The sequence below is a fragment of the Saimiri boliviensis genome, chromosome 8 (genome assembly GCF_048565385.1).
Source record: "Saimiri boliviensis isolate mSaiBol1 chromosome 8, mSaiBol1.pri, whole genome shotgun sequence".
NCBI lineage: Eukaryota > Metazoa > Chordata > Mammalia > Primates > Cebidae > Saimiri > Saimiri boliviensis.
The window spans coordinates 71,601,488-71,614,180 of NC_133456.1; the positions used below are offsets into that span (position 1 = coordinate 71,601,488).

Sequence of the window (12,693 nt, forward strand, 5' to 3'; positions counted from 1 at the left end):
AGAAGTATAGGTTGGTTCTAAATCAAGGCAGCCAGAAGATGCTTTGCTGTAAGCATTGAGAATCACCGAAGGAGTAGTGAGCAGTATAGTGAATCAAGACAATGCTTTGGGAAGATTGATCTGGCAGTAATATGTAGGATGAATTAGAATTTGTGAGCTTGCATAAAAAAAGATAATGTTTGAATTATCATTGCTCTGCTATTCATGTCATCTGACTGTAAAGGAAAGTGCTTTTGACAGTTTCAGAAAAAAATATTTTGACTCAATTAAATTTCTCTAAAGTGACATACTGCAACTTAAATGAGGCCAACATAATTTAGGTGTTTTAAGCGTGCTTTCCCAAAAGGTTTCCACTTGAAAACAGCATAGTTTCAAAATAGTCTCTCATATTTTGCTTTTTATTTTATAGTTTCTTAATATTTAAAAAATAATAGATGCACATTTTTTTAAGGGAAACAGCACAAAATAGCATATAGTAAGTCTTATACTCCTAACCCCTAGTCTCCTAGTTCTTCTACCCAGGGAGCAGTTATTTGTAAGTTAGTCCAGATATCTATGCAAAGTGTTCACACAGGCAGGCATATTTTTTCACAACTGGTAGCATAGAACAAAACCTATTCAAGAAGTACCTTATCCTCTTACTCATTTATTACTCTTCCTTAGATATCGTTCCATTAACTGTACTAGTGTTGTATCTCTTGAGTTCTTGAATTTTCTTAAAATGTCACAGAAAGTCTTTTCCACTTAAAAAAGATTGCCTTTTCTTTTTTTTGAGACGGAGTTTCGCTCTTGTTACCCAGGCTGGAGTGCAATGGAGCGATCTCGGCTCACCGCAACCTCCGCCTCCTGGGTTCAGGCAATTCTCCTGCCTCAGCCTCCTGAGTAGCTGGGATTACAGGCACGTGCCACCATGCCCAGCTAATTTTTTGTATTTTTAGTAGAGACGGGGTTTCACCATGTTGACCAGGATGGTCTCGATCTCTTGATCTCATGATCCACCTGCCTCAGCCTCCCAAAGTGCTGGGATTACAGGCTTGAGCCACCGCGTCCGGCCACCATTTCTTAATATTTAATCAAAAGATTCTTTTTGAAATGCTTGTTTCCCTTCCTAATGATGATTCATACAGGCTAACATATTTTTGTTGAGTACATTTGGCCCTTGAACAATGCAGGGGTTAAGGGAACTGATCCCCTTGTGCAATTGAAAATTCATGTACAACTTTTGACTCTCCCAAAACTTAACTATTGATAGTCCACTGTTCATCAGAAGGCTACTAATATCATAAAACAGTCATTTAACATATATTTTGTATGTTACATGTATTAGATACTGTATTCTTAAAGTCAGCTAGAGTAAAGAACATGTTATTAAGAGGATCATAAGGAAATAGATTGTCTTAAGGGTCTTCATCCTTGTCTTCACGTTGAGTAGACTGAGGAGGAAGAGGAGAGGTTGGTCTTGCTATCTCAGGGGCACAAGAGGTAGAGGAGGTCGATAGGGAGGAAGGAGATTTAGGCACACTCAGTATAACTTTAAGTGAAAACAATCCATGTATGAGTGGACCTGTGCAGTTCAAACCTGTGTTATTCAAGGGTCAGCTGTACTGATTATAATTCTGTCAGTCTATTAAGGAAGTAAAAGAACACAATCTCAGTTTCAGAATCTGCTCATTTTTTCCTGCTTATTGTCTGTAATGCTCTGTGAATTTATACTTTATGATGAAAATATAATTTGTACATAGAAACAATAAAATGTAGTGACTGAATAGGTGTTGGAAAAGAGTAGAAGTCAAGAATGACTCCCAAAGTTTCTGGCAAGAACAGCTTGGTAGAAGGTGATATCATCTGTCAAGATGGGAAACGGTGGAAATGTGGCACACTTTCAGGACATCATCGATTTGGTTCTGAACATGTTTAAGAAGTTTATGAGCCATCAAAATTGAGATATTAAGAAAGCAATTAGATATTCAAGTTTGGAGTCCAAAAGAGATATATGGCTGGAGATACACATTTCAGAATTACCAGCATATTTATGCTATTTGAAGACACAGGGATAGAAGGAATCTCCTAGCGAGAAAGAGAAATGTGAGAAAAGCATACATAAAGGTGAATTAGAAGGACCCTCCATAAGGAAATTGAGAAGAAATAACTAGAGGTCCTGTGAAAGCCAGGAAAATGTTTGTAACAAAAAAGAAGCAAGTGTCTCCAGTAGGGACAGATGTCAAATGCCTGTGAGCATATGTATCAAAGTGGCCTAATATGATTCTGGAATACAGTGTTTTAGGGAAGTTTTTGAGTTTTTTTCTTATTTAAGAAACATCTTCAAATTATACTAAAAAAATATTTTTTACTCTTTGGATATTTACAGGGATATGAAGATTGGTTACGGCATAACTCAGATAATGAAGTAAATGGAGCTCCTGTTTATGTTGTTCGAAGTGGTGGCCTTGTAAAAACTAGATCCAAAAACATTCGGGTATGCATCTGGTAAATAATGGAAATAATTTTATCTTCATATCACAGGACATAATTCTAATCTCGATACTATGTTTTAGTTAAAAGCCTACTTTCCTACGCTAAAATACCATGATAGGCTACTTATTTAGAGCCCAACAAAATTAAGTCCTTGCCTTTTAAAATCTGTAAATTCATTCTTCCCCAAAATTCTTTATAGGTGGGTGATATTGTTCGAATAGCCAAAGATGAAATTTTTCCTGCAGACTTGGTGCTTCTGTCCTCAGATCGACTTGATGGTTCCTGCCATGTTACAACTGCTAGTTTGGATGGAGAAACTAACCTGAAGGTTTGTTCACTATGTTTGAGTGTTGCTGTTGGAACAAAATGTCTTTGGACTGTAATGATACTTTCCTTTGGTTAAAGTAATGAAGTTTGACCTGATTAAGGAGAAGATTTTAAAATTACTGACTATTCCAAAAATTAAAAGGTTTTAAAAAAGAATTGATGTTATATCTTTATTTCAAGAGTAGCCTCACGTGGGTTTAATCCAAGTTAAAAACAAAGTGTTTTTAGAAAAAAGTATAATCTTTTACTATTTGTGTTACTTTTAAAAGATGATGAACAGATTTTTATTTTCTGTTTTCAGAGTATAATCAAAGGTGAAAATTCACAATTTAAACTTTGGGTATTAGCACACAGACTTAATTTTATTATATGCAAATGGCCTCTGTAGACAGGTAATCATAGTAGCGTCCTTTGCTCCTTATTTATTTTACATTTTTCTTTCTCTCCTCTTGTCAAGCTGAGTGATCTCAAGTATAACATGCCATGACTTCACTGATAAAAGAGATTTGAAATAACTGATATCAAAGGTCCCATTTGGATCTTAAAACTGTACAATTTAATTCATTTTTTTTCAGACACATGTGGCAGTTCCAGAAACAGCATTATTACAAACAGTTGCCAATTTGGACACTCTAGTAGCTGTAATAGAATGCCAGCAACCAGAAGCAGACTTATACAGGTATGGTGTGATATTCAGTATACTCATTTTAAGTCCTATTTACAGACCTCATTTTTAAATAACCAGAAACATAAAATGAAATCTTTAGCTAATTGGACATAATATTTGTGGGGTCGGTTGGTGGGGGGTGCGATTAATATAGTGACACAAACTAGGAGCAGAAATTGCTAGAATTCTAAGCAAAAGGTAATTCAAAGGCAGTGTTTTTGTTCACAAGTTTCTTCACATTACCTTCTATTTAAGAACTAACATGCTCACTTTGTAGCTATAACAGTAGTTATAGTAGACATAAGATTATTTTCTTAGAAGAAAATAATGATTTTTTTTGGTAAGCTCCGTGATGCCAGGGACTATGTCTTTGTTTTTACTGCTGTATTATTTAGAGGATACTACTTTTAAATTTGAATCTTATAAAGTTTTAAATATTTTACTTACATATAGTACGTAATACAGTAAAAAATAATTTTATATAAATATTTAACAGCTATTTATTTCTCAAAGACGGACACTTATTCATCTTGTCTACCACAGTGAACACAAAATAAAATATGTATTTTTCTAGTTTGTTAGATTTTAAAGATCTTGTTTTTGAAAGGAGAGAAAGGAACTTGTTTTAACATTATGGTTTACTAAATACGGGGTTGTATACCTTCAGTGATCATCTTCCATAATCCTGCCAATTATATGTGGGCTGTGGAATGGAAACAGCTTTTTATTATTAAAAAATCAAATGACAGACTGTTTATTTTTACTCAATAAATGTTGAGTAAACTATAAATTACACCACTTTGTAAAAATCACCCTCACTTTCTTGTCATATTGTCTCCTCCTGTTGGTTGAAATGTTTCAGTCTTTAGCCATTGGCTTTTCCAAACCTCTTACATACCTGTTTTTTGGATCCGTCTTTATAATGGAGGTTTTCTCTATGTGATGTTAGAAAAATTGTACACTTCCATCAAAGTCAAGATGCAGTGTAGAATTTGCCAGTTAACTAAAAACTTTGGAATCATGTGCTTTAAAATCACTTGATAGACTGTAAGACATCATTTTTAACTGTGAAGAATTAAGTATTTTAAGATTTCTATATTGCTGTTATATCTTGGTCTGAGGCAATATCAAATTTTAAAAAAATTATTAAAAACCAGAAAATGGACAAATAAGCAAGCATAAGATTAATATGAGATGAAGTATAACTAATGTTTTAGTATATGGTTTTTACATTTTCTTGGAATATGGGGAGAAAGTTTGAAAAACTTTAAAATAAACAAATTTTTCTTATCAGAAGTATATGTTTCATTTTAAATATAAGTAAAACATAATTATTGCAACAGTCTTTTGTAATGAACTCATAATTATATCACTACTTAAAATTTTGAACACCATTTTTATTCATTTAACAAATTATTGTTCAGCGTCTATGTGCTCATTGTGTTAGGTGATAAGATGAATAAGAATAGTTTCCCTCCTTGAGGAACTCATGGGAATTAAAGACAATATTTGTATAAAATTATATCTGTCATTTATGTGCTTATAACACATATGTGCTATATTTTTATTCACATATATTACATGTGAAATACTGCAAATATTTTAAGTGTCCAAGTGGGAATATGCTTAGATAGGTATATATGTAGATATTTAAAATCTTTTTAAAGAATTGAATGATATAGGTACATACTAAAATATAATGTTAAATGAAATAAGATACAAAGTTGGGGCTCTCTTATGATCCTCCTTATGTAAAAATAAATGTGTGTGCAATAGGAAAGACATGGAATCAACCTAAGTGACTTGTCAGTGGCAGACTGGATAAAGAAAACATGGTACATATACACCATAGAATACTATGCAGCCATGAAAAAGTACAAGATCACGTGTTTTGTAGGCACACGGATAGAGCTGGAAGCCATTATCCTTAGCAAACTGATGTGGGAACAGAAAACCAAATACCACATGTCCTCACTTATAAGTGGGAGCTAACTGCTGAGAACGCATGGACACAAAGGAACGACACACACTGGAGTCTACTTGAGGGTGGAGGGTGGGGGGAGGAAAAGGAGCAGAAAAAAATAACTATTGGGTACTAGTCTTAGCATCTGGGTGACAAAATAATCTGTACAACAAACCCCCGTGACCAGCTTACCTATATAACCTACTTATATACCCCTGGACCTAAAAGTTTAAAAATAAATAAATATACGCGTGTGTGTGTGTACTAAATAGGTAGGTAGTCAGGTAACAAGTTAGAATAATTGATAACTGCAGAAAGAAAAACCTGGAGGAATTGTAGATCAGAATTTAGTAATATTCTTGTGGTAGGATTTTCACCGATTTGTAATCATTTTTTTCTTTTCCATATTTTTAAATATTTCTGTATTTTATTTATTTATTTATTTTTGAAACAGAGTCTCACTCTGTTGCCCAGGCTGAAGTGCAATAGCATGATCTCAGCTCACTGCAACCCCTGCCTCCCCAACTCAAGCGATTCTCCTGCCTCAGCCTCCCAAATAGCTGGGATTACAGGTGTGAGCCATCACGCCCAGTTAATTTTTTTACATTTTTAGTAGAGACAGGGTTTCACTATGTTGGCCAGGCTGTTCTCAAACTCCTGATCTCAAATGATCCACCCACCTCAGCCTCCCAAAGTGCTGGGATTACAGGTGTGAGCCACCACATCCAGCCTAATATTTATTTAAAGAATGTAGATTGGCTTTGTGATTTTAAAAAGTATTTTTCATTGTTTTGAACAGTATTCTTGACCTGTTTTAAAATACTGCAGGAAGCTGAATTAATGATCATTTTAAATGGCTATGAATAGTTCAAGTGGGTATATGAGAACCTAACAATTCCCCAACATTTCCATACTTGGCTCTTTTCATTGTTTTACTGTTACAAATATTTTATGGTACCTTATTACAAATAAATTCACCAGTTCAAAATCTAGTGGTTGGATAGTTCATTGCTTTCTCCTCTTTGATACAGTTTGCTAACTTGTCTTCCAGAATGCTCCCCTCTCTTGGTTTACCTCCTAACTCACTATTCTGTCTGTCTCAGTCTCCTTTGCTAATTTTTCTCTTCTCCCAGCCTTCTTCCTGTTAAGAGTGCCCAGGACTTGTACTGTTCCCTTCTTTACCTGTACCTTTCACTATCTACCTTCACTCCCTTGGTGATCTCACCCAACCTGCTGGCTTTAAAGACTGTCTACATGCAGCTGACTATCACGTTTATTTCTCTATCCCAGACTTCCTTCCCTAACTCCAGCTGCCTGTTCCATAGTTCCACCGTAGAAATCTCAAATTAATCAAGCTGAAAACTTAAACTGCTAATCTTCCTTTAAGAACCTTTTCAGCCAGCAGTCTTTCTCATCTCAGTTGATACAGCCCATCTTTCTATTGCTCAGTTGGCCAGAAATCTTGCAATCGGCCATGACTCCTCACATCTTCTCTCCCTTTGCCTTTCTGCACCTGCTTACTCACATCTCACCCCAACTTATCAGAACATTCTGAAGGCTTACCCTCAAAATACATCCAAAATCTCACCATCTTTCTCTAGTTTTGTCTGAGCCGGTACCATCTTCTACCTGGATAACTGCTGTCTTATGCCTGTTTCACAAAAGCAGTCATAGTGTTCCTTTTTAAATGTAAGTCAGATCATGTCACTCTTCTGCCCAAACTCTGTCCTGGCTCACTGTGTCACTCAGAGTCGGAGCCCATATCTCTATAACCATTTATAAGATCTGTTCCCATCCCCTACTCCCACCTTTCTTCTCTGCCCTGTTTCCTGCCCTTCCCCCTCTAGCTCATCGTCCCAGATCCACTGAACATACCATATCTGCTCCCACCTTTTCGCTAGACCTAGCCTTTGTCTAACTCTTTAACACCTTCAAGTCTTTGCTTAAATCACCTCCTCAGTGAGGCCTACCTTAACTCCTTAGTATTGTACCCTGATCTGTTCTGCTTTTTTGTTTTCATAATATATAATACTTTCTAGTGTACTATGTGACTTTTTTTTAATGTTCATTGCTTACCATCCATCTCACTAGAATGTAAACTCAAGGGCAGACATCTTTGTGTATTTTGTTCACTGATGGATCCCCAGCACCTAAAACAGTATCTAGTCATCTTGCAGGAGTTACTGTGTTATTTGTTGACAATTGATAGAGTAAACATCTTTGCATACCTAACTTTGTGCACTTAAAATTTTCCTTCTATTGTATTACAGGTTGACTATCCCTAATCCAAAAATTCAAAATCCAAAGTGCTGCAGATTCTTGCCATTTTGAAAACATTTTTTATTCATTACCTTATTCATAACTGGAGTAGAGGTAGCAAGAACTCTAAATGTTTTAAAGCTTAAGGACTGATAAGTATTTTTTAAATAATTTATAGCAAGAATATTGAGCCATTCATATGTACACGATTGATTTTTGTTTCATATATAAGAATAGTGCAAAAACTCTAAAATGTTCCACCCATTGATGTCCTAAGTGATACTGTATATTTTTGTAATATGGTGAATTCTTTGATAGATTCATGGGACGAATGATCATAACCCAACAAATGGAAGAAATTGTAAGGTAAGAATTAATTGGTGTTATCTAATTACCTTTAAGTGGGAACTGTCTGGGGGAGGGGCTGAAAGTTCCAAAGGGAGATTATGTAAATAAGCGGCTCATTATGGGAAAGGATTAATTTTGTTGTTTTTCGTTTGTTTTGTTTACATTTAGCGGTTTATTATATCACTTCAGAATCATTCAGTGAAAGCTAGAGTGTTTAGTTGGTTAATCCAGAACTGCTTACTTACTCTTCTGATTGGTTTATTATGTCCTTGATAATAAACCACTAAATAGAAGCAAAGCATACAGATGAAGAGGTGTGCAGGGCCAGATCCTGGGGAAGGGTTGTGGAGCTTCTGTGCTCTCCCTGGGCGTGCCACTCTCCAGAAACCTCCAGAAGCCCTCCCATCTCACTTCTCTTGTTTTTTACGAAAGCATCACGACATCAGCTTTCTTTACACCGAGTATAGGGCAGGAAGAACTCTCTTTGCGGAAGGCCTTATGACCCACAATTTAGAAAGGTGACCCACAATTACAAAGGTGGAGGAAGAGGAGAGTCCTACCTTGGGGTGAAAGGAGAGCAGGAGAAGGTCAGAGGCCTGCCCCTGAGGCCTGACATACCCAACATTATAACAAAAGAGTGTAACAAGGCCTATGGGAGTTATAAGCCAGGGACCGTGGATGGAAACTAATGTATATCTCATAATACCACAGGCCATCCCCTAGTTTTCAAACACAGATCCCTTACATCAAAAGAATATACAGTTCAGAAGACACTGCCACATTACCAGAATCCCATTCAGTCAATAATTAGTCCAGTCCATCACAGTGCCTGAGTGTGTCCCAGAGTAAGGTCACTCAGGTTTGCAGGCTTCTTATCACTCTTCTCAGATTCCAAAACAGCAGTGGTCTCTGCAAATAGCTTCACTCTTTTAGGCATCTGGTATTTATTATTGAGCTGAGAAACAATGTCATCTCTTGCTCTGAGCTTCTTTGAAGGTGTTAATGTAATGTTGGATTTCCCTCAATTTACAGCCCATTTATTCATTCACTTACCCTCAGCTATTATTTCTCCTTTTCTCCATTATACTCAAACTTCTTCAGAAAGGGTTAATTTAAAAGCACTTAGGATTTCATCTGCTAGTAATTTGTAACAGCAGCAGCAAGTGAGGATGAAACATATCCCATAAAATTATATCAAAATAATTTAGTAAGATTATTTGTGTTTTTTGTATTTCTTTTTCTAATAATACTAGGTAGTAACATTAAAAGGAAACATAGCTGCATTTATTCAGCTCCTTATGCATTTAAACCCACAATGCTTAGTAAATCTAGAATATGAAAATGTTTTACATAATGTTTAGTAAGTATAAATGCTGTGGTTTTTTTTTTTTTTTTTTTTTTTTTGAGACGGAGTTTCGCTCTTGTTACCCAGGCTGGAGTGCAATGGCGCGATCTCGGCTCACCGCAACCTCCGCCTCCCAGGTTCAGGCAATTCTCCTGCCTCAGCCTCCTGAGTAGCTGGGATTATAGGCACGCGCCACCACACCCAGCTAATTTTTTGTATTCTTAGTAGAGATGGGGTTTCACCATGTTGACCAGGATGGTCTCGATCTCTTGACCTCGTGATCCACCCGCCTCAGCCTCCCAAAGTGCTGGGATTACAGGCTTGAGCCACCGCGCCCGGCTTGTGTTCTTCTTTACTTCAGAATCATTCCGTGCAGACTGGAGTGTTTAGTGGTCAGTCCAGAACCGCTTAACTTACTTCTTACTATTTTTTTTTTGCTTGGTTGGTTGGTTTCAGATTGTTTTCCCTCAATGTTTGGGTTAATTTCTGGCTCCTAAATGAAATACTTTGTGTCAGTTCAAACATAATGCTGATAGGATATGATTACATTGTTACTCATGAGCATAAGCCTAATTTATCGTCAATCTTGGAATCAGCTCTTGAGTGCTCTTGAGTTTCTAATCGTATTTGACATTCTACCTCTTTTCTCAGGACATGTTCAGTTTATACTGGCTACATGAAATAAGTTACTAACAGAACTCAACATTTTTTAATGTAATCCTCAAGACAAGCTAGCAAAAATACGATACATTCACATTCGCATTTTCAATACGCATTAACATAGGAGTATATTTAGTAGACCCTGTAGCAAGATCTCTGTATGCATAGGATCCCTGCTGAATAGCTATGACTAGGTTTATTTTGATTTTTATAGGGAAATAGTGAGAAATAGGATATATATTCTGAATTGCATTAATATTTGAAGGAAAATAGCAGTTATATTACTGCAGCCCCTCGAATGGTTAAAAAAATGATCCATGTTTTCTACTGAAACAACCTGAGCGAACTGATGAATTATCTTTTAATCAGAAATTGTCATTACCTCACAATTTTATATGCCAATTTGAGCTAAAAATGTTTGTTTATTGTTAGAAGCAACACTGAGTGAAAAATCGCTATTTTATAGCTCCTAAAATAATTTTCACATTGATTTTGGAATATCCATGGGGCGCACTCCAAATATGTACTGTATTGGTTCTCCTTGCTTCATTGCATTTGTTTACAGTGTTTGGGTTTGCGGGTCTCTTCATAAATGGTTCAGATTATGTTTGGTTTGGATAACTGTATGGATATTTCAGAAAAGTATAAGGAATAGCAACAAAATAATGGCTTTTTAACTTATCCATAGAAGATGCTTGTTTTGCTGTCACTAAGAAGATCAATTTCCTTTCTAGTTATTCCTTGTCATTTTATATCTCCTTTATGGAGAGAAATTCAAACAGCAAGAAGACCTGTGCTTCAAGAAGTATGCAATGCAAGTAGTCAAGTCGTACTGTGCAATCTTTCCTAGAGAAAGTACTAACATACCTTTTACGCTGTATTTTATAATTCATTATCATTTTAATTGTGAACTCATACCCTTATATGAAAATCATACTACAGTTTATGTTTACATTGTGTTTTCTTTATTTTCCCTTTCCAAGCTGTGTATTAATTATGCTTTAAATTTTTATCTTCTGCCACACATTTTTAAATCACTGCTTAGTCTTTGATTTTGCTGAATTTTATGTTAAAAATTTTGAAACTAGTGGCTTTGTGATTGTATTTACATGCATAATTACTTTTCTGAGCCACTAATCTTAGAGCAGCTGAAATACTAAAGCAGGTGTTTGTTGTTACAGTAACTAACATGATTGGCCTAGGCAGCTTTTTTTTTTTTTTTTTTTTTTTAATTTTATTTGCAGAGACAGGAGCCTCTGTCTCCCAGGCTGGAGTGCAGTGGGTGGCACAATCTGAGCTCACCGCAGCCCCCACCTCCCAGATTTAAGGAATTCTCCTGCCTCAGCCTCCCAAGTAGCGGGGACTACAGGCGCACGGTGCCATACCTGGCTAATTTCCTTTGTATTTTAGTAGAGGTGGGGTTTCACTGTGTTGCCCAGGCTAGTCTTAAACTCCTGAGCTCAGGCAATCTGCCCACCTTGGCCTCCCAGAGTACTAGGGTTATAGGCTGAGCCACCACGCCTGGCCTCTAGGCATCTTTATAGTAGCTGGGATTTTGGTTTAATATGAAAGCAGTGTTGTAACTATAGCTTAAGTACCTTCTGCTGAAGACGCCATTTTAGAATCAAATGGAAATTTTAATATATTCAGTGTTTTATGGTTATTTTCTTTTTTTTTCCTAGACCTCTGGGGCCAGAGAGTCTCCTGCTACGTGGAGCCAGATTAAAAAACACAAAAGAAATTTTTGGTTTGTGCATATTTAAACATTTTAAATGATTGATTTGTGTTAATGCTTTATATGAAGTACTTTTAAAATACAACTTTGTGGTCTTTTGGTTAATTTATTAATAATTGTCATTTCTGATGATTTTCTTATAAAGTTTGTATTAATGTAGTCTTGTATTTTTGTGTTGATGCTCCCTGTTTTTTAATACTAGGCTAGAACCTTGCTCTTATCTTTATGGATAGTTGTGAAACTGAGTGCAGATAATTCATATAACACTTCTAGTAATGGTGGGTGATACCCAGTATAATCTGGCATCATGGTACAGTAAACTACTTCTATAATTCCATTATGATTATTAGATTGGATTAATAACTGTGGATTCTCATTCATCTATTCAACAAATTTTTACTGATACCTGAATATATACCAGGTGCTATTGGAACATAACTCTGACTACATCAGGATGAATAAGTATTGTTCTTGCCTTGGAGATCTAAATTAATTTAGTACACTCTCAGTCCACTAGAGGCAAATTGTGAAGTTAATGGTAACCTTTAGCTGTTATCTAGCTCCTCCCATTTCAGGGATGGCCCTTAGTATCCTGCCCTGCTGTGTTACCCACTGGCTGTCTGTAGCTTTTGAGATCTTCTTTCACATTTGCTCTTTTTCTTTCACCTGTACTATCTCGTCTATCAGTGTTAAAAACGCCCATATATTGGGAAAAAGAAATAGCAAGTGTTGGTGAGGAAGTGGAGAAATTAGAACCCTTGTACATTGCTGATCAGAATGTAAAACGTTGCAGCTGCCTTGAAAATTAGTTTTGGCAGTTCTTCAAAAAGTTAAACATAGAAATATATGACTCAGTGATCCCACTCTACATATATATACATGTGTGTATATATGTGTGTGTGTGTGTATATATT

The 12,693-nt window shown here is 36.1% G+C and overlaps 1 protein-coding gene across 6 annotated transcripts in view; it reads left to right on the forward strand.

The window, feature by feature from the left end:
• The window catches only part of ATP11B (ATPase phospholipid transporting 11B (putative)), a 124,982-nt gene that overhangs the window by 38,765 nt on the left and 73,524 nt on the right, over positions 1-12,693 (forward strand). For 5 of the 6 annotated variants that reach the window (XM_074404596.1, XM_039478872.2, XM_074404595.1 and 2 more), the window contains exons 5-9: positions 2,369-2,476; positions 2,675-2,803; positions 3,378-3,481; positions 8,010-8,057; positions 11,727-11,791. In XM_074404596.1, the coding sequence (XP_074260697.1) occupies positions 2,369-2,476; positions 2,675-2,803; positions 3,378-3,481; positions 8,010-8,057; positions 11,727-11,791 (454 nt within the window). Of the gene's footprint in view, positions 1-2,368; positions 2,488-2,674; positions 2,804-3,377; positions 3,482-8,009; positions 8,058-11,726; positions 11,792-12,693 lie in introns of those variants that run through there. The other variant, XM_010337606.3, reaches the window with a different exon arrangement.